Source organism: Alternaria metachromatica (assembly GCF_023757995.1).
Source record: "Alternaria metachromatica strain BMP 0045 chromosome Unknown scaffold_41, whole genome shotgun sequence".
Lineage (NCBI taxonomy): Eukaryota > Fungi > Ascomycota > Dothideomycetes > Pleosporales > Pleosporaceae > Alternaria > Alternaria metachromatica.
This window is the reverse complement of record NW_026055532.1, coordinates 157,954-181,646: the sequence shown is the minus strand read 5'-3', so window position 1 is coordinate 181,646 and position 23,693 is coordinate 157,954. Positions and strand designations below refer to the sequence as shown.

Sequence of the window (23,693 nt, the reverse complement as noted above, 5' to 3'; positions counted from 1 at the left end):
AGCACAGAAGCCGGGTGGCATGCGGGAGGCGGCAACAACGGCTGCACCCCACCGTGACTTCTACCCCCACCACACCACCCCAGGGCAGATCCATTACTTACAGCAGCGACTAACACAGATAGCTCCAGAATGCAGCAGATTGACCGCTCTCTGGTTGCGGATTATCACCATATCCGCTGTAGTTCTTTTCCCTGATGAGGCTAGAGGGGCCAGTGCACCCTTAGGAGAATCAGGTACCGAACGTGCGAAACATCGAAGCACGGTTCGCTACAGTGTGTCGTACCTCACCCTACTACCCCAACGCTTCTGACACTATGCAAAAGACAAAGTGGTCTCGTGAAAGCTTGCGCTTGGCACTCAACATGCTCTCAGCAACTGTCGGTCTGGCATTCTTGCACGTTCCATTGGACGATCTCCTGTATCCTCACCGGACTGTATGAGACCAGCGCGAAAAAGAAGCAAGAAAGAAGACCTCAGAGCAGAAGAGACACGATGTTCAGCACGTCGAAGATGTGTATATAAGACCTCACATCCTCGACTCCAAGTATAATCATCAGCTCATCACAACAATCACTACAACAAGCATCTTCACTTCCACAACACCACTCACTCTTACAACTTCCAATCGTTCTTTCGATCCCAACAACAACTTCAACATGCAGTTCTTCATCACCATCCTCTCCCTGGCTGTCGCCGTCTCCGCTGTTCCCCAAGGCAACGGCAACGGAAACACCATCTGCAAGGGCGGAAACGAGAGGGCAGTCTGCTGCGCTTCCAAGGATGCGCTCGTCGGCGCCCTTGAGTGCGTCACTCTCCCCATCAGCGTCCAGCAGCCCGGCTGCGATGGCAGCATCCGCTGCTGCGACATCGGTGACCAAGAGGATGTAAGTCATGCCCTTTCACGCTCGCCTCCATCAACTCATACTAATCTGCAACACCAACAGGGTATCGTCAACGTCAACGCCCTCAACTGCGCCAGCGTCGCATAAACAGATCGGTCACACATTTCGGGGCATGGAACAATTCCGCAGGAAACAGGGATGGGCGCTACAGGAGGACATGTCACACTGTTCGCAGGGGCTTTTCTGGATTTCTACTTCGCTCATTCTGGGTCTTCCGATGATTTCTTCTCTTTCTTTGGAGGACCGCTTTATGAAGTGGTTTCTCAACTCTTGGGCGTTCAATTTTAGACATGGGCTAGATGTTTTGGTGTTTAGTAGAAAATGCGATTCATGATCAAACCACAAATCTGTTCCACTGCTCAAGAGCTCGATGCCTCATTCGGAAGTGTACTGTCTGATCTTTTACGCTAAAGATTGCAGTGAAGGACCACAGCCTTGTCATCTATGCCTTCTTGCTCTACCTATTCGTCCGCGCTAGGGATTGCAGTGCAACATGCAAGGTGATACTCGCTTAACCTACGTTCACTTACCATTGGCTATCATACACACAGCCTGCTCTTGCGCTCGCAAGGTCAGCAACGGCTCCTTCACGCTAGAGATTGCAGTGCAATGGGGCAGGTATCACACGGGTCATTGTCCAATCAGTATCTCAAGCCACTTCACAGCCTTGCTCTTCGACCTGCTCTTCCGCGCTAGAGATTGCAGTGCAGTGCCGTAAGCTAACCCCCTCTAGAGAATGGCTACCTGCCCATCTCATACCTTAATTAGTCGTACAGATATATATTTTACCTACTCAGCCTTTCTCTCGACGTGCACCTGTAAACTGAACGATGTCCTGATATTGTCGCGATGTGACCACGTTGACAGTGATGGCTCGCCCTTTCGCAAAAAAGGACAAGGGCAAAAAATAATACACTGGCGGGAGATGAGTGCTTGGTGTTGTGAGACGATGGGATGAAAGAGAGAAGCTGCGGTGAACAACACGCGTTCACTCCGGCGGATGCTGTCCCAGTTTGGCAGTTTCCCAATGGACCATCGATCACAGTGACATTCAAAACATTACAGCGCACCATGTAAATTTCCACGTGTTCTGGCGACTTTTGTACCAAGTCTTGAGGGAAACGTGACACCAGTCCCGATTAGGCAAGTCTTGGCACAGGTGTGGATTACGGCCAATGACTTGATAGACTTTCGTGCAGCTGCACCCTAGTCAGCCAGTGCTCGCCTTCCCGTTACATGCACCACACCAAGAGTACAGACAATGCACAGCATCCCGAATGAAGAGGCTATCACATAGATCGCGCGCAGCATGAGCATTCATAGACGTGTGATAAGATGACTTTTATATTCTATGCATTGAATTCCCGGTATATCATCCCAAGAAACAGATCCAAACGCCGATCATGCATTCATAATCTCCCATCCCTTTTCCGTTTCCCCGTCCCCATTTCATCAACTTGTCTAGTCGACATACTCTGATCGCACCTTCTTCGCCCGCCTCTTGTTGGCTTTGAAGTGCTTCTTGCTATTCATCTTCATCTCAGTGGGGTCGACATCTGCCTCAAGCGCCGCAACCATCTTAGCTTTCCTACCACTCAGCTCCTTTCCCTGCTCACTGTACTTGTAGTGGAAGGGTTGGTTGACTCTGCCCATACCTTGTCCGGGACCGAAGAAACGCTTGTCCATGCGTTGTGTCTTCTCTCCTTGGACGGGTACGCCGGCGTCGAGCTCGTCGTCCATCAGCGACATGTCGTCGTCTAGCGCACCGGCGAGGGATGTGTTGCCGGGGAGAGAGGCAAGAGGGTGATGTCGGCGCTTGGCGGGAAGATGGTCGACGTCGTAGAGTTCGCGGTTGAAGTGCTTGGGGTCTAGCGGTGGGTCGGTGGGGGGAGGGTGGCAGAAGAGAATCTTGCCCTTGACGTAGTCTTTGAGAATGTATCGCGCCGCTCGAGACTCGTCTGGTTGACCAAGACCCTGGGTGGAGAAGCCTCTGGCGATGGCGTAGGCACGTAGAATTTCCTCGGATGTCAGGATACCAGTTCCACCCTCCTCCATCGGTCGGGGGTGGATCTTCATTCCGTAGAGCGCTTCCAGGAAGGGTTGTGGAATGCGACGTGCGACAAGACCCGCGGGACCAGTGTACTCGCGAAGTTGGTCGATCGGCAGTACACCAGCACATACGAGCTCGGCTTTGGTTGTGGCGAAGTTGGGGAACACTAGACCAGGACAATCGCAGAGCATGACCTTGTCGCTGAGATGGATAGTCTGGAAGTGCTTGGTCTTTCCAGGTGTTGCAGAAACCGACACCTTCTTTGCACCAATCAATGCGTTGATTGTGGACGACTTTCCGACGTTGGGATAACCGACAAGACCAATCGACGTCTTTCGCGGCTCGCCGTTTGGTCCGGTATCAACATCAGGCGCATGTTGGAGGAACAGGGCTTCAAGGTCCTCTGTTGTTAGTATCCGCGTGCGCTCGTCGCCGTCCGCCTCTGCTTGGCTCGCGCCCGGTACGTCGACTGTCTCTTCGTCCACCCACTTTTCCTTCTCTTCTTGCTTGTCTTGCAGGTCAATCTTCTTGGCTTCTTTTGCGAGCTTGTCGTCTTCTTCCTCGAAATCTTCGCCTTCATCAGTCACAAGCTCGTCAGAGTCGCCGGCATCGTCCGACTCGTCGTCGCTTGCCTCCAACTCAGCACGAGCCTCGTTCATCTCTTTGGCGAGTTCAGCCGAGAAGAACTTGTAGTTGATGCCCGCTTCGGTGAAGTAGTCTGCCCACGCTTTCCGTTGCTCCAGCGTCATCATATCCGCCTTGTTGACCAGCAGCAAGTTATTCTTCTTCGGGTCCACTTCTTTGACGTAGTCCTCCAAATCCTCTGATCGGAACATGAGCGGGTTACGGGCGTCCACAATCTGCACGACCAGATCTGACCGTTCAATAACACGCCACAATTGCCTCCAGACTTCGAGATTGCGCTCGAACGGTGTGAGGAGAAGATCGTTGTTCTCTTGCAGCTCCGCCAAGCCTCTTCGCCACTGTAGCAACGACGCCCTCTCCTTCTCGTCCAACTCTTGTGGTGTAGTGTCTTTGTCCCAGTGAGGTCGCCTCGGTACAGTTAGTCGATTCCTGTTTTCCTTGTGCTTCTTGGTGACGTTGCGCTCCTCAAGCGGCGAGAGGAGGTATGGGTTCTTCTGGTCCTTGTGGATAATCTTGACGTTGTTCATCTTCTCGGCGGTGAAGTCGGTACCGGCCAACTCTGCAGTGGAGAGGAAGTCGTCGAGGGCGCCTTGTTCGGTGACGGAGCGCATCTTCATGTACGACGCCTCCTTCTTCTCGTTGGTGATGTACTGGAGGGTGTTAGTATGAGGCCAGTCGCGTGTTCTACCGGATGCCACCCATTGCGCAATGTTCCTGCGCGTGCGCAGATATCCTAAGCATACCCCTCGTCAATGCAACGTACCTTCTCGCCATTCTGACCGGTTCGCTCGATACCGGCGTTGAAGTTCCCCTTCCGCAGATTGTCGCCCTTTCCCTTGCTGAACCTGTCGTTCATCAGGCTGTTACCCAGCCCGACGCTCTTTTTGGATTTCGCGAGCACCATATTTGCGGTTGACGGTGCTGTATCGTGTGGTTGTGGTGTTTTTGGCCCAAATAGAGGGGTGAGTGGAAAGAGAAAGTTGCGACGGAAGTTGCCCCACCACGTCATTCACCGAGTGCCTCGCTAAATTCTTTTTCTGAGAAGACCCTTTTGTAAGCGCCTTCCCCAGACTTCCACAACAGCACACTCGCCACTGCTATACGGATAGTCCTCAACTCTCACATAACCCGCCAAGATGCCTCGCCGAAAGTTCATGTGAGTCGAGAAATTGGGAAACGCGTACAAAGTACCCCGCTAACCCCGCGACAGCGATAAGAAGAACGCGACCAACTTCCGTCTCGTCCGCCGCGCCCAGAATGACCCCCGAATCCACGACGAAGATGCCCCGCAGATGGTCTTTGCCGAGAGGGCCGCACCGAACCAACGCGAAACCGACGAGCCTGCAGGAAGTTCGCGTGCGTCGCAATACTCAGCCGCAACAGGACGCAGCAAGATCAAGTCGAGACGCGAATTAGAGAGCGAATATGGCGCCCAAGTACGGAAGAACGAGGGTGAAGCCGCCAACTACGGCATCTACTACGACGACACCGAGTATGACTACATGCAGCACATGCGCGACCTGGGCTCGGGCAGCGGCGACTCATACTTCATCGAGCCCAAGGCGGAGAAGAAGGGAAAGCAGAAGATGGACTTGGCAGACATGTTGCGCGACGCATCGCTGAACGACAGCAGGAGCCAGGCCGACCTCAGCGTGAGCAGCAACATCAGCAGCGCGAGCGAACTATTTGGAGAAGACATGGCGCCCTCAGAGTTCGTCCGCAAGACAACCTACCAAGACCAGCAGAATATCCCCGATGCCCTCAAGGGCTTCCAACCAGATATGGATCCGCGCCTACGCGAAGTCCTCGAAGCGCTCGAAGACGAAGCCTACGTCGAGGACGACGAGGACATCTTCAACGAACTCGCCCAAGACGGCTTCGAAGTCGACCAACGAGAATGGGACAGCACTGACCTCTTCGACGACGAGACCGACGATAGAGACCCCATGGACCGCTTCCTCTCGGAAGAAGACCCAGGTTGGGAAACCGACGACACAATCAAAGCCTCCTCCCCCAAGCTGCGCGCTCAGAAACCTTCAGCGGACCCCACAGACCCATCTTCCCTCCCCGCTCCAGATGAAGCGCCCGCCCCAGCTGACGCAGCAGACATGGCGTACCTCGACGAATTCAAAAAGTTCAAACAAGACGTCAAAGCTGCTAAACCCACCCCTGGCAACCCCCGAAACGGCGCCGCTGCCGCAACAGACAACCAATCCTTCATAACAGGCGCCTCAGCGCTAACAGCCGGTGGTCGCCGCAAGAAGCGCAAAGGCGCCAAAACATCCACATCAGGATACTCCATGTCCTCTTCCGCGCTGCACCGCACGGAAGGCCTCACACTCCTCGACCAGCGCTTCGACAAGATCGAAGAGGAATACGCTGACGACGATGGTTTCCCTGAAGACGACTACGGCTACGACGACTCTGCTTCCATGGTTAGTGGTATGTCAAAGATGTCAGGTATGAGTAAAATGAGTGGTATGAGTGGGTGGTCGAGTAGTGAGGCGCCGCCGCTACGGGGTGATTTCGACAGTATCATGGATGATTTCTTAGGGAGCCATCATACTGCAGGCAAGAGCGGGAGGAGGGTTAAGAAGGGGAAGCAGCAGAGTGGCATGGAGCAGTTGGATGAGGTTAGAAAGGGTTTGGGTGCGCCGAAGGTAAAGCCGCAGGATAGGTTCAGTGTGCTGAAGGTTTAGGGAGGAGGGATCTTCTTTTCACTTCGCGTTATGATATAGATGACTTCATGCATTTGCTGGCGTTTGGGAGGGTGGGCAAAAGGGATCTGGGTCATAGGCTGGGACATGTTATACCCGTATTGCAAGTATACAGTGGAATGAAGAGATGAACGCTGAGTACATTGCCAAATCCATAGCCCAGGTTTTTCAGGACGGGTATTCATTGTATATCTTTACTATGGGAAAGATTTTGGCAATGTACCTTCCGGCGTTCTCATTGATTCATTGACATCATGCAAATCGTGAAACCTCCTCCGAGATCCTTCTGGCTCTACACCCCCTCCTGCATCTCGCGCGGAGTCTCCGTCCGCCGCTTCACTGCTGCACACCTGAAATTCATCTCCCCCGACCAGAATCTAAGCCTTGGGCTCAACACTGCTCGTCGCAACACCCCTCTGCAGCGCCTTCTTGCTAACAAGCCTGAACCCACCGACCAGCATGAGCGCCGCCAGCGATCCCAGAACAACAGCCAGCGTAACAAAAGCACCGATAACACCACCAACCGCGGGCGAGATGTCGCTGCTGCCAGTTCCACTCTGCTGCGCAGTAGTAGCGCCATTATCCTTGACAAACGCAGCGCAAGAACCAGCAGTGTTACCACACTTGGTGCACCACTGCTCGGTAGTAGTAATAGCAAACTCATTCAGCTTATCCTGGAAGGTAGTCCACGATACAGCGTTCTCGCTTCCGCCGAAGAGAGGGAAGACGGTGGGTTCACTAGTGTTGCTAGCCGTGCCGTTGTGGAACAGGAAGCGGACTTGCAGGTCGTCTCCGTTGGGGAAACCAGAGTCAACATTTGCGTTGGTGAAGAGCTCGAAGGCCATGGAGCTAGCGTAGTCGACTACGCCGGTGAAGTCGTCGCTGACCTTTTGCAAGTCCGCGAGACCGAAGAAGGACATGAAGGTCGCGTAGGCGCCGAATTGGATGCCGAACTTCTTGGAGCCGGAGGTGCTGATGATGTTGTTCATGTATTCAAGGATTTCTCCCGCGAGTTGCATGCCGGCGACTGCGCGCATGTTGTCGCTGGCGTTGTAGGCGAGGCCCCACTCGTGGGCGTCGGCGAGAGTGCGGAGTTGGGTGAGGGTGGTGTTGGTCAGGGCGTCGGAGTTGGGGATGCTGGAGTTGTGGATCTCGGCTACGTGGATGGTGTCGTAGACTGTTTATGTTAGTTTAGCTTGTACATGAGGATTGGGACGAGACATACCGACGTAGGCGTTCTTGAAAGACACCTGCTCATCGCTGACCACGCCGTTCATTGAGGGAACGATGGAAGAGTAGAAGTCCTTGGAGCTGGACGCAAGGCTCTTGTACGCCTCACTGTCGAAGTAGGAGTTTGAGCTGGTCTTTGCGTTCTGGCAGCTCGACGCATCCTGCAGCCAGCCATTGTCCTCAGAGCCAGAGCCGGTCTCGATGGTGTTGACTGGGATGAGCTGGTAGCCATCCATTGGCGCTTGTACACTCTGGCCATTGGCAAGAGTCTGAACCGTCTGGACAGGAGGGTAAAGTCCCTGGAGGAAACCCATGGCCGAGTTCTGGAGGACATTGTCGACCGGTGCTTGAACCTGAAGCTGGGACAGCTTGACTTCATCCTCGTTGATGCCGTGGATCTTGGACTCGCCGGACAGGTAACGTGAGCGGTAGTACTGGCCAGATGTGTAGACCTGTTCGTAACCAAGAGCAGTCAAGTTGGTAGGAGCAAGAGCTTTTGGTGTACGGTCGCCATGGCGGTGGAAGATGTAAGCTCCAAGCACGGTCTCAGCTGCCTCGGCACCAGCGAGCATGGAGAGAGCGGAAAGCGCGACAACAGACTTCATGGTGGGCAATTGAACGCTTGTCAACGAAGGAAGCTGTTCAAGAAAGCGAGTGAAGCAATTGAACCCAAGGCAAAGCGGCGAATCTCACGAGCAGAGGTGGGATGGGGAAAGAGTAAAGGCGGACGTCAGGAAGGACTTATACCAGCTATCTCGCTGCATGCCCCGCTGAGTAAGTAAACCAAGCTCGGGATTAAGCTACAGCAGCTAGATAGCAGGAGCCATCCGCCCAATCCGAAGAACAAACAGCTCATGGTGTAGCGGGGCGCTTGCCTGACAAGCATGGTTCTTTCCGAATCTCGCAGTTCGGGAGGGGCAGGTGTAAGTGGGGGTTAGAGCGACCCACTGCCCGCGACAAGCTTTTTCCGCGCACAAGGTATCTTTGGCCGAGAATGACAGTCGCGCTGAATAAGTAATAGTCAGAATGACGATACCTTGGTCATCTGTCGCGGCCGTAGAGTATCTCGCAGACGCCGCCAATTGGCACATCCATCACGGCATCTGTTCCCGTGCTCCAGAAGCCTTTCCAGTCCACTTCATCTTGTGCGCTAAATTGATATGCCGAGAAAGAGCTTCGTCGGCTGGGAGGTGCACTCGCTCTAGTGCCTTTTTCCTTGTCCTTGTCGTGTAGCTTGTCTGTGACTAGCACCGGGTCGCGTACTATCTGCCCAGTCATGCGATCGACAACGGCTATCTGTGCGCATTCATCGACGAGGTTCTCGCAGCTGCTCAGCGGTAGTGTGAGGTAGCGCGTGTTGTAGCTTGCCAGGGCAACGTAGATGTAGATAACTAGCACTACCAGCCAACATGGCACCGCGAGCGCCCACCACCGGTTCGGGTAGTAGTGAATGCCCATCTGATGCAGCATCGGAGCTGGTACATAAGCCCAGAGGATGTACATCAGAAATGCGGCGGAGCTCCCCAGGTACAATGCGAAGCCATAGTATTCGTATGTTGGCACTTTCGGCGAGGCCCGGGGTACCGTCGGCGCATGCCGTGCCGAGCTCGCAAGGTTCGTGGGTGTGCTTGTGCCTGTGGTATGCGAGCCTGCTCTAGTATACCCTTCAACATCCGACGAATCTGGGGTTGTAGGTCTCGAGGTAGGACGGCTGAACGCGGGGCGAAGTAGCGAGGTCAATGATGGAGACGGCGGTAGCGGGGTCGGAGGTCTGTTGTAGAAGGGCGGGAACAGCGCTGTCGCAGTATGTCGCGGGAGGTGACTATACGATTTAGAGGTCTGCAATGGTCGAGACGTAGGCGCTGGCTCCTCTTCGTCCTCTTCATCTTCGCTGACTACGTCCTCCACCATGAAAGGATCCTCGTCTTCATCTTGGTTGTCCTCTACAGACGCCGCCTCAGAGAGAGCGCTATTCGATACTGGCGATAGAGGAGTTGCTCCTGGACGAGTCGCGGAGCGTGGAGGGGATGTTACTGTGCTGTCCTCGCGACTCTGCCCATCGAATGACGTCAGGGTAGGGAGATTAGGCGTAGATTTTGAGTAGAACCCCGAAGGAAGGGACTCCCCTCTACTGTGGGGTGGCATGTCGTTGACGTGTGGTTTGGCGCGAAGTGAACCTCATGCATTGATCGCGTGCTTGAGCCTCTCAATTACGCGTTCGCGCTAGCGGAACCTTTCCGCATCTGCCCAGGTTGGCAGCTATCAGCCCCGTGTAACAAAACCATCTCATCACCAGTCCAACATCAACTACACAGATCCATGGATGGCTCCAAAACCCCCTCGACGACGGCTTCTCCAAGCACTCTGCAGCTAATGAAACTAAGGAGACGCGACACTTGCTTCTCTCAACATACTCCGGTCGACTGATAAGACCCACAATCCGCAACCTGCACCTCCCTCTGGACGACAATCAATGCCATGAGCGCAGACTCCCTGCGAATCGGCCCATAATGGAGAGGTTTCAAGCGAGGCAATACCGATGGCGCTTCAACGTCTGTTCGGGCTGTCTTTGTCAGCATCGCTGCTATCGCGGCTTCCTCGTCCAGTCACTCACATCGCTGCCTAGCGCGACGTCTTCTCTGACGCAACAGACATGTAGCCATCAGGATGAACATTGGTATACATGTTGCAAGAAGAGCGAGAACAGAGATGGTGTTGTCTTTTGACCAGGTCATCATTAGATATACGCGTTACTGAGCGCATCAACGTCCTTGCCCGCCCATCATATATGCTGGAAAAGCAAATTTTTGTCACAGTCCTCATGTTCAGATTTGACGAAAGCAGCTGGAGTTTAGGATTTCAGCTTCAAGTTGTACTACAGATCAGGCTAGGTGTGGTGCAATCCTATGTGGCAGAGGCTGAGCGTGCCGGAAACCTCAATGCAAGAGGCTACATGCAGTAGCATCTCGAATTGATGAGGCTCAGCATGCCGACTCTGATTTGAAAGAGACTGCATGTGCCGAAATCTGAACTGAGCAGGCGCAGTCGTTGCAATTTCGACGAATCAACCACCGGTGTGAGCTTCAAACCAGATTCTGCTTTACACATTGCATACATCGGTAAGTAATGCAGACGCCATTGGTCCGGCATGCATTCACGAGGTGGCTGAGTTCAGATTCCGCCAACAGGGTTGGCAGGCGCCATTCACGTGATGTCGTCACTCACTGAACAGGCAAGTGCCCCGCTATCAGCCTGGTCCTCGAAACATTACTCTTCTTATCCTCATGCTTACACTCATTATGATACTTCATCGGACTTCGATGCTCCACACTCTCTGAAACTTCACTTCACTGAACGTAACCATGCCGGAGAACAGATACTCACCACGCATCGCAGAGCATACATGGGACCTCCACAAAGCGATCATTTTGCACTTGTATTGCTCGGAGAACAAGCCTTTAACGGCTCCAGGTGGAGTTCAGGATATATTGACCTCTCAGTACGGTTTCTCGGCAACGTATGTGCACAATCAAGTATACCCTAGGTGGCAGTGCCGTATGTTGACTCATCGATAGCAAAGCACAATACGAAACGAAGCTGAGAAAATGGAGAGTCCAGAAATATGGAGCAGCACATGATCGTCGTCGTCACACTTCGGTGCTCAACGACTGGGAAATGGATGGTCTCAATGTGGAGCGGCAATTCATAGCGTCTACCAACAGTCCTCGCAGCCTTGCGATAAGGACCTCTTCTTCACAACACCATAACCTGTCGCCCGATCGACTCAGCCCCCGAGCGCCCAGCGTCGTCCCATCGACATCAAGCAGCCTATGGCACGACATCTCATCGGTCTCAATGACTAGCGTTACGTTGCCATCCCCAGTGTCTCGCCGCGAAGTTGGATCATTCTTTTCCCAGAATCATACATCACCTCAGCATGCAACTCCAAGCGTATATGGGGTGTGCGACTCCGCCTGGAGCGCCCTAGACAGCTTTCCATCACGTACGACGGACCTGTTAAGCGACCTTGCTATACCGGATTTCGCGATTTCAATGATACCCGTTATTCTGCGCCTGTTCCCAAAAGCTTCGCCGAATGGTCATATCATTCTTCTTGGTGACAACACTGCGGTTGAATCTGCAATAGTAGGGATGTCTCATCCGGGCGCGCTGCCCCTTGTGCGCGGACTGAGCGTCGATCATCAGCTCATTTATATGATCATGAACCATTTGATCAACCACGATGATGTTGTCCGTACTCTCGAAAAGCCGAAGACAAAGCTCGACCACATCTTCGAGGCAGGAATAACGTACTGCTTCTCGCTTGGACCAGAATTTATGAGCAGTGTTATCAAATCCACTCCATCGCCATTCGGTCTGGCATTGACACAGAGCGTGCTCCGAGCAGCGCTGTTCTTAGGGGATGGACCGATTTTGAACGCCATCCTGAGCATGAAACCTGGGGGTCTTGCGAATCGATCTGTGTTACTTGGAGACCAACATTACTATCCATTGCAGTACACAAGCCATTATGGGCATATTGATGCAACGCGAGTTCTTCTTGATCATAATGCTGACCCTAATTGGGGAAGGAACATCTATTTCCTTAACGAGATCTGCGCCTTCCCACGCACCCAAGATCCCAACACCGAAGCACGATCCCAGATCATACGGCTATTAATACCCCGCGGTCTAGAAATAGAGCCTGCATCATTAGTGATGCATATGGAACGTTGCAGCAAAGATGAACTGAGGTTATTAGTCGAATATTCCTTGGGCAAGAGCTTCGAGGTATTCTTTAATCACCAAGGGCTGCCAATAGCCCTATTACGAGAAGACTGGGATGACTCATTATCGAACACAATCAGTGTCATCGTGGAGCGAGCATCGTCCGCTCATACGGGTAACCAAGAGCTTTGGGAGTCGGTGTTGTCAGAATCATTGTCAGGTGCAGTCCTACGCAGCCATGTATCCGCGGTCGACATTCTGCTTGCGGAGGGTGCGAAACCCAACGTCAACTGCTTGATAAGCGCCGCCCAGTGTAACAACGTGAGGATGCTCCAAGTCTTTCTGGATTGCGGTTTGAACCCTAATGCTCGTTGGTCGAAACCACCTTTTGATCACACTTCCGTATACTCCCGGAAATATGACTTCAATTTCGAACGCTATCAGGATTCTACTGCATTGGGCGAGTCAATCAAGAACCATTCTCGTGGAGCATTTCAAGTACTTCAAGCGCGCGAGTTCGTCTCTAAGCTCTCCCACCAACCGGACGGATTTGCCTCGGCCTTCATAGCAGCGTGCGAGGTTGGCGACATTGTCCTCATCGATTATCTTTTGTCACTGCAAAGCTTCCCACTGAAGCTACCAGGCATAAAAAATGCTCTAGAGGCTGCCCTTAGAAAGGATCAATCGCACGCCGTCGCAAAGCTGCTATCTGTGGGGTTCACGCCGACGGTACAGTGCCTAGAACTAGCAGTCGAAAACAAGCAGCTAGACGCTGTCAAGATCCTAACGAATTATACGGATCTATCTCGCATGCTAGAGTTGGATTATCGTTACCACAGAAGCTCTCATAGTATGGGTGCATTGCTTTATGACAATGCTGCCCTTTTTAGAGCCCTTCGATGGAACAATCCAACAGCCATCGAATGCATGCTCTCTATGGAGTATCCCGTCGACACACTCTTTTTGGTGGATCACCACAGGCTCTCGGATTGGAACATGATACCATCATTATGCCCACCTGGCCACAGTTCATGCTGGCATGTGACGCCTCTCAGCGCCGCAATTCTGAAAGGCAACACAACGGTATCAGACGTTCTGATAGCCTATGGTATGCAAGCCGTATCCTTCAAATCACAGCGTACATCTTACCAGACTTTGTTCCTGACTGAGCACTGGGAGAACAAGATGATCTTGACTCCCCTTGCTGCTAGCGTAATCAGCAACGATATTCCTCTGATCCAAAAGCTATTGCGCATAGGGGCAGATCCTTTCGACAACAGTGCCTTCTATACATGCGCTATACTCGGCATGTTAGACATAGCCACGCTGCTGCTCTCTGCTTTCAAAAGTCGATACCCACAGAGCGATCCATCTTTCGGATGCGACGCCCTATACCAGATCATACGGCGTAAAAATCTGCAGCTACTCAGGCTTCTTGCAAACGAAATCAACATCACTGGCCCTGTTGAAAAAGACCGCGGGCCAAGACCTTTCCCTGATCGACGACCTCGATCTAATTGTATATTCACGAGTCCACTCGGTGAAGCAATACGTCTCCATGCTGAAAGTAACGGTGCTGATGGTGGTACACTTGACTATCTTTTACCACTAGTGAAGAACCACAATGCGGTTATCTATCGAGACTTAAAGCGCGGCGATATGACCGGTCTACTCTATGCAATTTCGTTTGATGCGTTAAAGACAGTACAGAAGCTACACAAAGCATGCGCACAGTCATCGCTACCGACTCCACGGAGCATCAATCGGACGCCATTACAAGCAGCAGCACAAGCCGGAAGCAGAGACACAGTAGCATATCTCCTCAGCCAAGGAGCCAAAGCGAATGAACCTCCATCCATCCGAGCAGGAGCAACAGCCCTCCAGCTAGCGGCAATCACGGGTAACATCGCCATTGCAAAAGTCTTGCTAGAGGCGGGTGCCAACATCAACGCGCCACCAGCCTTTGGCGATGGCAGAACCGCGTTCGAAGGCGCCACGGAGCACGGACGTATCGCGATGATGATTTTTCTCGTTGATGAAGGCGCCGATCTCCTTGCGAATAGTAACGTACAATATCGACGTAGTGTTGTACTTGCAGAAAACAACCGCCAATATGCTGCGAAAGATCTCGCAGATAAGCTATTTGCAAGAGCTCTAGCGGGCCAACAAGCGGGCTTCCTTGGTATGGGTGAGCCGTGGGCTGAGGCTGAGATGCCAGACTTTGGGACTTTATTCTCATGAACGTAACGTTTCTCTTTAGACGGCTTTTCATTCTTTCTCTGCATCTTTTGTACTTGATCGTCCGATATCAGACAAGCCAGGACATCATCGACAATCCTCCTCGCGGGCGTTCCGGAGCACTTCCTTCCATCAAATCGACGTTTTTCATAACATGATCTCGCCATGCTGAGTAGTAATCTCAATATATAGCTAACGGTTGATCGTCGCCATGCACCTATCTAGTCGAACCTAAAGTGCAATAGCTGTACCCCGACAACCCCTTGCAATCTTTTTTTTTATATAAAACTGTCTCGCCGACACCTCTGAACAGCACTTGAAGCATGACCAACAAACCCATGCAAACACCGTAAGAAATAACCCTGAGTAGTCATCACCAGCGCCTCTGACTAGTTGTCCCGTCTAACAACCACCACTAACCAAACGATAAAACGCGGGCTTTCTGTGCCATGGCTGCAACAACATGGCGTTCACACGATCAATCTGCATGAGACTTCTTAATCGAGAAGCTCGAATTCAGATAACGGGCAACAAACCAATCACTCAACATTCAGCACATGCATCACAGGCAATATGTACAACACCCAGCAGTTTCGCTTGCAAACTCATCATTGCTACGACACTGTCTGATTACCCAAGCCAGCCATCTACAGCTTACTAGCCTCCCCACTCGTCCTGTTAAGGTACAAAGGATCCCTCGGCTCAATCCCATACTGCCTACACAGCTCCTCACCCTTCTTCTGCTGCGCCTCAATCCTAGCCTTATGCGCAAGACCCCTCTTATTCTCATTCTTACCCAGCTGCAACAGATGCACCTCATCCGGCCCATCCACGATCCTCATGGTACGGCCACTCGACCACATCTGCGCAAGCGGCGTATCTTGACTCACACCCGCACCACCGTAGGCCTGCATGGCCCAGTCGATAACCTTGAGGTTAACCTCGGGAACGAGCACCTTGACTTCGGCGATTTCCTTAAGCGCACCCTTGGCATTTGTTTCGTCGATCTTGATAGCGGCGTTGAGGACGGAGAGGCGGGCGGCGTCGATCTCGATACGAGAGCGTGCGACGCGCTCGAGCATGATGCCGTGTTTGTTGAGAAGCTCGCCGAACGGCTTCTTGCGCTCGTCGTTGATGCGGGCGAGGAACCATTCTAGTGCCTTCTCGGCGGACCCGATGCTGCGCATGGCGTGGTGGATGCGGCCAGGTCCAAGACGGCCTTGGATGATTTCGAAGCCGCGGCCTTCGCCGAGCACCATGTTGCTGGCGGGGACGCGGACGTTCTCGAACGTCACGTGGCCGTGGCCGTGGGGTGCGTCGTCGAAACCCATGACTGACAACATACGGTGAACGGTTACGCCGGGGGTGGTGTTGGGGACGAGGATAACGGATTGTTGCTTGTACTTGTCGGAGTTGTTGGGGTCGGTCTTTCCGAGGACGATGAAGATCTTGCAGCGAGGGTCGCCAATGCCGGATGACCACCATTTCTGAGGGTTGTTAGTGACGTGATAAGGGAGAGTAAGATCAAATTGGACGTACCTGACCGTTCAGTACATAGTGGTCACCATCCTTCTTGATAGTCATCTCAATGTTGGTAGCATCACTCGACGCAACCTGAGGCTCCGTCATCAAGAACGCAGAGCGAATCTCGCCCTTCAGCAGGGGATCCAGCCACTGCCTCTTCTGTGCCTCGGTACCGTACTTGGCAATGACCTCCATGTTGCCAGTATCAGGAGCAGCGCAGTTCACAGCCTCAGAAGCTGTCCGGCTCTTACCCAGGTACTCAGCCATGAGGCCGTACTCCAGATTGCTGAAGCCAGCACCCTCCTTGAAGTGTGCCTTGGGCAGGAACATGTTCCATAGTCCAAGCTCTTGTGCCCTCTTCTTCAGGTCCTCGATGATGGACGGATGTGACGAGAAGCGCTCTTGGACGGTCTGGCCGATCTGGCGGACGTATACGGCGTCGGCGGGGATGCACTCTTCTTCGACGAACTTCTCTACCTATGAACATGTTAGCATCTATTTATTCAGAGCTTGCCGGCTACCTACAAGGTCGAGGGTCTTCGCCGCCCTCTCGCTGACAAAAGGTCGCGCGATGACGGGAATGCGCTGTGAGGCGGAGATATGGCCATCCTTGCTGTTGGAGAGCAGGTCGTAGGCGCGGTCGTACGGTACAGACATGATTGCGTACTGTGGAGAGAGGATAAGGTAGGGAAGGACGGTTCAGGGAGGAAATCCGGGGTAGTTTAACAAAAGATGCGGAGAGACGACTCGTCCGTGGCTACTGCTTCGGTCATTGATGTTGGGAGCTAAGAGTTGCCGAGGTACGGGATGCACCACCTCCGCTTTGGACCTCGTAACTTGGCTGTCTCACACCACGCAGACGTGATGCCAAGGTGTCCGATGGCAAACGTATCTTAGAGAAGGGTATCGTTGGCCGAGGCATTGATGGTAGTCATGTTGTGGTAGATGCTGCGGTTGTAGTTGGCGATAGCCGCAATGGACGCGACGCCACCGTTACGCGTGGCGCACAGTCCAACCTCCGCAAGAGGCTATGGAATCGCATGAGTATATCAACGTAGCTATCGGAATTCATGCAGGCCATCTCAGCACTTGTACAATTGTCGTTATAGAGTTCATTGAATCTTATTAGAGGGTCTTTGACTCCATGATCCTAGCACGAGTATGCATCACTAATTGACTTATCGTGCTTCAGCAGCTACAAGCCTAGTAGTCGAACACCTACCATACATCCGCCCAGCAGCCACATCTCCAATTGCCAGCGATGACATCGCAGCCAGCCCTCCCCCACGAGCTCATCGACCAAATCATCATCACCCTCATCTCCCTCCATTATCCTCGAGGACGAGGAGAGCATGGTGGTTCAAATCCCTGGTTGGGAGACGTGGGACGTAGGAGATATAGGACGCATGCGTGTTCATGAAGACATGATTGAGGAACGGCAGTTGACGGATATATGATTTGGATACCGTCATGTTGAGTTGGAGGACTATTGGGAGTTTCATTATAAGGGCCTACTGCAGGATATCGAGGGAAGAAGGACCGTCAGTGATGAGGTGCTTGAGGCGCGTTGGAGAGCCGAGAAGCTGGATCCAGTGACGTTCTGGCTTTCGAAAGCAGACAATGAATGGTTTCCATACCATTAGTGAAGGCGTTCCGAGAGTTCTTTGCAGCTTTTCTCACACTGTCATATCCATGTCACGATGTACTATGGTCGAGGTTTGAGTGAATCCTGGCACTCCATCGAAGATTCTTAGAAGATCACGACTTGAAGTGTAATCTGACTCAATGAACTTTGATAGCCAGCAGTGACTAGTCATTAGGACGGAGAGAAACGTGAGCGACTCGATTCTGATTCTACATCGCAGTTTTGATACGTAGCTGAAGTCGGGTATACGTTGTATAAATCTCATAGCAACGTCGTAGCGAAATGTGAAGGGTGCTACCTCGTACAGCTTGTGATGAAGATAGACCTGTAACGGTGACCTGAATCGCAAAGGCTATAACGTTGCTCGATCCTCATTGCTGGGCTCCAGTTCCGGAAGGGTTGCTTGTCGCAGACCGGATCAAACGGGTATGTTGTAGGAAACGAGTAAAACATCTTGTGTAACTGCTCTGAGTGCCAAGACACCAGACTGTGAGTCGAACAACCCAATAGCAGTGCTAATAGCCTGGTAACGAAATGTCGAAATTGGGAACATGAGGGTTACGTTTCTGCTCGTGAGCCTGGATTTGTACCCGCGGCATACTTCCTACAACGACCAAAGGGTATCTGAGAAGGTCGTCCCGCCTGCTTGTGGCGTACACAGACACCAGATAGAGCCAATAATAGTCTTGGACGTACGAGTTAACTGACAGAATGGTATCATCCGCCCGGGCAGCTGCGTGTCGCTATTCCGGTGCAGAACCGGATGAATGCATGAGATGTGTGCGCTCAACCGTGACGATGTAACCAAGATGTTGAGTGAGCTGCTACGAATCCGACATGACAGCTGCAGACGAGCGTGGCGAGGTCTCCGGCCGATGTCGGTAGCCGAATACAGCTCGTGGTACAACCATCGTGCATACTCTATTGTCTTCATTTAAAATAGATGCTCATCCTGTACCGCATGGTTGCGCGCTATCAGCGATGAAAATCTCCGAGTATTCAACCATATAGGTGGACCGGCATAGTCCGATCGTCGGGTATGACAAGTCGGCCGGGTACTCCGTAAGGCTGAAGTCCATATGCGTGCTTCACTTGAAGTGGATTGGGGGTACACATCGTGGTCGCGCAGATCGACTCGTATCTGAGTTCGACAGGCTGATAAAGTCCAGATGTCTAGGTCTGCGTGTTCTTGTTCGTCGCTTTACATATAGACTCCCGCCACCAGATCTGAGACAGAGCGGGAGGCTTCGTCACACAGTGTCGCTGTGGACCGATGTGGTGCTTCATGGCTTGATCTACGACGCCTCGGGGCCTGTAATCTATTTTCATGTTAGGAGTGGTTCGGGCCGTAGTGAGCTTGAGCAAACGTCAAGTGACGGATTCAAAGAGAGCGTGCTCGCGCCCAGCTCGGGCTGGAAGGAACCTTGGACTGCTGGTGAATAGAACGGGAGAGGATGGGTAGTAATGACGGCAATAGTGGGGCTCATAACACTGGTTTTGGCTATTCTCAAGGTCGAGCGGTCGTCTGCAGCGGCTGGGAATACCGCCGTCAAGAGCCCTTAAGTCACATGACTAAAGCCAATAGGGTGGGTCGGATTTCCGAACGGCATGCTCACTGCATGTTGACGTATGAGCGGCAGTCGGGCATCGATAGTGTAGCTCGACTAGCCTACCCACACAGCAAGCGCCAAATGCAAAATCTGTAGGAATTGTTTCAGCCCGATCTATCTCAGTAGCCTGCAGATGGACTTGTACGTGATGTCCATCGTCGTTCGAGGCATGGCTGTTGGCGGCGCCTGGAACATGTTGCGCGCGCGATTTGCACGTGCCTTGCAGCACCAAGTGCGGGAAAGGCGAAGAGGGGAACACAAGCGTCATGAATAGTTTGCAACGATGTCGGTTGCTGCAAGTGCGGCCGATTCGGGTTTAAAGGTGCGCGTGTGTAACCCGCACCGAGCAGTGGTTCACACCGGCCAGTGGGCCCTGGACATCCGAGAGCAGCGGTGTCGTTGACTTGATGCGCATCCGCTTGGTGCAGCTGGCTGCCGGTCAAGATGGAAGCGTGCACAAACGGTGGAGTGGCATTTCACGAGACCAGAAGGGCATAGTGAGTCGCTGGGCTGGGCGGCTGTGAAAGGATATGCACCACAATAACACGCCACGCCTCTGGGTCGCCCGGGCATTCGGCTGTAGACGAAGAGGGGGGCGCCAGGACCAGGGCGCGAGAGAACATCAGCTGCCCTCCAAGTGGAGCTGCAGGCCACGAGGGCGTGGCCGGGGCCTCGAGCAGAATGACGATGCAGCAGGACGAGGCGACAGGGCGGCGTGCAGGGGGATTTGGTTTTGCAGCAGGCCGCAAGGGTGCGGTCAAAGTTTGGAAAAAGCCATATTGTTGAGTCGGATATCAGCTTCTTCAACGCCAGTCGGAAGACTTTTCTGCGGCTACCGACCCCTGTACTCTCGCGAGTGTCCTGGTACGTCGTCGACACGAAAGTGCGGCGGCGGCGGCTTTGATTGACGGGCTGTGGTGCAAACAAAGACAAGGTTGTGGTTGCTCGAACAGCGCGGTGCATGAAATTGCTGCCGCGGGCGCTCAGGCGTCCGCAGCATGGAATTGGCTGACGGAGTCGAGCATTCGCACAGTGTTGAGGGACGCTCGCTAAAGGCAGAGGCGTCGTGGGCCCTGGAGAGCAAAGAGGGTCTTGCTCAGGCCATGGTAACGGCGGCGATGGCCTGGTAACGTCTCAATGGGAACGGTCGTCGCATGTCAAACGCAGCATAGCAGCTACTCACTGCCTGCTAGAGCCGCGCAGCCTATCGCCGGGCAGGTATTCACAGCTCGTACGGCCAGGTTAGTATAAGCACAGCAAGGCCCGGCCATGATTGGAGTGCGTCTCAGCCACGCGCCAGCGAGCAAGTGGGTGCAGCTCATTTCAGGCGGCATGACGGCGTGCTGGGAAGAAATCTGATGCCTCACGTGCAGGCCGGCGTCCGCAGCTGCAGACGCAATGGTCATGTTGAATGTTGGCGATGTCGTATGTGAGGCCGCTGGCGACGGCTGGCAGAGCACACTCACTGTCGTGTGCTGACGTCTGTTTCAAGCAGGCGCGGTCGCATGCTCCTGCCGCCGCAGAGCAGCCCTGTGTATGTGTATTACTATAAGGCTCCACGAGAAGCTATCATCTGCATCCTATCCCATCCCCCCGTTTCCTGCAGGTCCGTGATTCCTGCACCGGGCGATTACTGTACGCTGCTCCCTCGAGCAGCTTAGACGCCGCTGGGCTGGTCTGCGCTGACAAGTAGGTGAATTGCAGGCCTTCTGATCACGTTGGCACCCAATTTCGCACTAGCAGTGCCCCGCCCTTAATCCCCAGCACTGCCGTCACTCAACCCCATCGTCGCCTTTCCTCGCACCTTCACAAGCTCTCCATCTCCGCCCTCAATTCTCCTTCACCCCCTTCCCACCACCTGCTGTGACTGCCGCCCGAGCATCGTTGCTGAGGGGTCGACCTGCGCCTTCCTTGTTCCTTAGCTCCGTCAGCCACAACAAGCGTCACCTGGTACTGCACAGACGGCACGCGGGACCACGCCCTCTTGACACTCGACCTCGCGCCTACAACCCTATCTGCTCCGCCTCAGCCCGCCCGACACCACTCCTCGCCCACACTCAACTCCCCTGCCGCCCGCCCTCCAGTTCCCCAGCAATCCGCGCAGCGCTGCCGGACCCCCTCCCACACGCATAACACCAAACAATGAGCCAGAACCGGCCATCGGCCTTCTCATCGCTAAGAATGGGTGGTAAGTGCCCCCCGTCAACCCGCCGCGTAATTGGCCTCATGCTCACCCTCCCGCAGAAGTTATCCGCGAAAAGGTCCAGGACGGCCTGACCGGCGACTACAAGGACCTCGCATACACGCAGTGCAAGATTGTCGGCAACGGCTCTTTCGGCGTCGTCTTCCAGACCAAGCTGTCGCCTAGTGGTGAAGATGCGGCCATCAAGCGTGTCCTGCAAGACAAGCGCTTCAAGGTGCGTCTGCGCGACATCATGCCATGCAGCCCCAGCTGACCCCCGCAGAACCGCGAACTCCAGATTATGCGCATTGTCCGACATCCCAACATTGTCGAGCTCAAGGCCTTCTTCTACAACAACGGCGAGCGGGTACGTGTCTGCAAGCAAGCGCGTGCGTGCATTTCGTGTAGCTAACCGTTTCAGCCACAGAAAGACGAGGTGTACCTGAATCTCGTGCTTGAGTTCGTTCCCGAGACCGTGTACCGTGCTTCGCGCTACTTCAACAAGATGAAGTCGGTTATGCCCATCCTCGAAGTCAAGCTGTACATCTACCAGCTCTTCCGCTCGCTCGCCTACATTCACTCGCAGGGTATCTGCCACAGGGACATCAAGCCCCAGAACCTTCTGCTAGACCCCTCAACCGGTGTCCTGAAGCTGTGCGATTTCGGAAGCGCCAAGATCTTGGTCGAGAACGAGCCCAACGTTTCGTACATCTGCTCCAGGTACTACCGTGCGCCTGAGCTGATTTTCGGAGCGACAAACTACACTACCAAGATCGGTATGTGTTGTGCTGTAATGAGCGGGAGCCCGTGCTAACATTGTACAGATGTCTGGTCTACGGGTTGCGTCATGGCGGAGCTTATGCTTGGACAGCCATTGTTCCCGGGAGAGTCAGGTATTGACCAGCTGGTGGAGATTATCAAGGTTCTAGGAACGCCCACCCGCGACCAGATCCGCACCATGAACCCGAACTACATGGAGCACAAGTTCCCCCAGATTAAGCCTCACCCGTTCAGTAAGGTATGTTGAGCGATGCGTCTCCGGTAGCCGCGTGATCTTTACTTACATGGACTAGGTGTTCCGGAAGGCCGATCCCAACGCGATCGATTTGATCTCCAAACTTCTCGAGTACACGCCAACTCAGCGTCTTTCGGCCATCGATGCCATGGTACACCCCTTCTTTGACGAGTTGAGGGACCCGAACACGCGTCTCCCAGACTCGCGTCACCCCAACGGAGCCACTCGTGATATGCCTGAGCTATACAACTTCACTCACCACGGTAAGTTTGTTTCGAGTCCTACGAGATGCAAAGTCTAATGTTTGCAGAATTGTCCATCGCTCCTCACCTCAACAACCAGCTGGTACCGCAGCACATCCGCGCGACACTAGCCGCCCGTGGCCTCGACTTCGAATCGCCGAACTTCAAGCCATTAACGCGGGATCAGATGATAGCCAGGCTGGATTAAGCCCTCTGCTATCACACGACACGATACCATTCATTCATGCGGCGGCTTCTGATCCTCTCTGGACCGGAGCACAAAGCTTTTCCGTCCGGAGAGATGCAAAATGGAGTCTCAATTGGGCGTCGGTTTTATCAGGTGTATACTACGAGGAGCACACCCTTTCCTGCTTTATATGAGCGCGTCTGAAATGATACCGACATTCACCTTTACAAAGAATGACCTGGCTTGCTTTTCTTTGGGGACTGTTGGCATCCCCGTTTACGCGAAATGATCAATGGACCGGCACGGCAAATGATGTTCCTTCGATCCCCTTTGAGATGACGAATGGGTGCAGCAGGTTGCAACTATGAAGGAAATGAGGAACGGGCAAAATTCGGGATGTATTGAGTATGGGATACGAAGGAAGGGTCTCGCTCATCCGATTCCGATGCTTCAACAATGGTTACTATGCGTCACCTGGGTTGCATGCGGGAGTTTTCTTTCTGTTAAGATGAGTTCGGCGGGCTGCGCATCGGGCGATGAGGCTTTTATGAACTTGGGAATGCTATCCCTAGGATGGGATCGTACGGGCTGGTCAATGGATGGCTAGCTTCGGACAAGTACTAGAGCGAGGCACTGCGCATTTGCAGCGGAACGAATGTCCAATGGACAATGACTATCCTGCTATTCGCCCACCTCTCAGCATACTTTCTACAACGGAGATTCCTTTCACATTTAATATTTCCTGACAACTGTGAAATTTCGTGATGTATTCTGTAAG

The 23,693-nt window shown here is 53.4% G+C and overlaps 7 protein-coding genes across 7 annotated transcripts; 3 read left to right on the top strand and 4 right to left on the bottom strand.

Annotated features, from left to right (window-relative positions):
- Nucleotides 1–656: 656 nt before the first annotated feature.
- Nucleotides 657–989, top strand: J4E83_010154 (uncharacterized protein; the record flags this gene model as incomplete). The annotated part of the gene is made up of 2 exons (XM_049337036.1): nt 657–884; nt 945–989. 2 exons carry the CDS (start codon nt 657–659, stop codon nt 987–989), a joined length of 273 nt encoding a protein of 90 aa, XP_049183880.1.
- A 1,374-nt stretch (nt 990–2,363) lies between these two features.
- Nucleotides 2,364–4,501, bottom strand: J4E83_010153 (uncharacterized protein; the record flags this gene model as incomplete). Its single annotated transcript, XM_049337035.1, has 2 exons — nt 2,364–4,247; nt 4,361–4,501. 2 exons carry the CDS (start codon nt 4,499–4,501, stop codon nt 2,364–2,366), a joined length of 2,025 nt encoding a protein of 674 aa, XP_049183879.1.
- A 232-nt stretch (nt 4,502–4,733) lies between these two features.
- On the top strand, nt 4,734–6,296 carry J4E83_010152 (uncharacterized protein; the record flags this gene model as incomplete). The annotated part of the gene is made up of 2 exons (XM_049337034.1): nt 4,734–4,753; nt 4,808–6,296. The coding sequence occupies 2 exons, from the start codon at nt 4,734–4,736 to the stop codon at nt 6,294–6,296; spliced, it is 1,509 nt and encodes a 502-aa protein (XP_049183878.1).
- Nucleotides 6,297–6,691: 395 nt separating this feature from the next.
- On the bottom strand, nt 6,692–8,149 carry J4E83_010151 (uncharacterized protein; the record flags this gene model as incomplete). Its single annotated transcript, XM_049337033.1, has 2 exons — nt 6,692–7,491; nt 7,540–8,149. 2 exons carry the CDS (start codon nt 8,147–8,149, stop codon nt 6,692–6,694), a joined length of 1,410 nt encoding a protein of 469 aa, XP_049183877.1.
- A 436-nt stretch (nt 8,150–8,585) lies between these two features.
- Nucleotides 8,586–9,689, bottom strand: J4E83_010150 (uncharacterized protein; the record flags this gene model as incomplete). The annotated part of the gene is made up of 1 exon (XM_049337032.1): nt 8,586–9,689. The coding sequence occupies one exon, from the start codon at nt 9,687–9,689 to the stop codon at nt 8,586–8,588; it is 1,104 nt and encodes a 367-aa protein (XP_049183876.1).
- Nucleotides 9,690–15,157: 5,468 nt separating this feature from the next.
- On the bottom strand, nt 15,158–16,691 carry J4E83_010149 (uncharacterized protein; the record flags this gene model as incomplete). Its single annotated transcript, XM_049337031.1, has 3 exons — nt 15,158–15,997; nt 16,050–16,511; nt 16,560–16,691. 3 exons carry the CDS (start codon nt 16,689–16,691, stop codon nt 15,158–15,160), a joined length of 1,434 nt encoding a protein of 477 aa, XP_049183875.1.
- A 4,740-nt stretch (nt 16,692–21,431) lies between these two features.
- On the top strand, nt 21,432–22,936 carry GSK1 (Glycogen synthase kinase 1; the record flags this gene model as incomplete). Its single annotated transcript, XM_049337030.1, has 7 exons — nt 21,432–21,477; nt 21,534–21,706; nt 21,755–21,838; nt 21,893–22,247; nt 22,296–22,489; nt 22,545–22,749; nt 22,797–22,936. 7 exons carry the CDS (start codon nt 21,432–21,434, stop codon nt 22,934–22,936), a joined length of 1,197 nt encoding a protein of 398 aa, XP_049183874.1.
- Nucleotides 22,937–23,693: the final 757 nt, after the last annotated feature.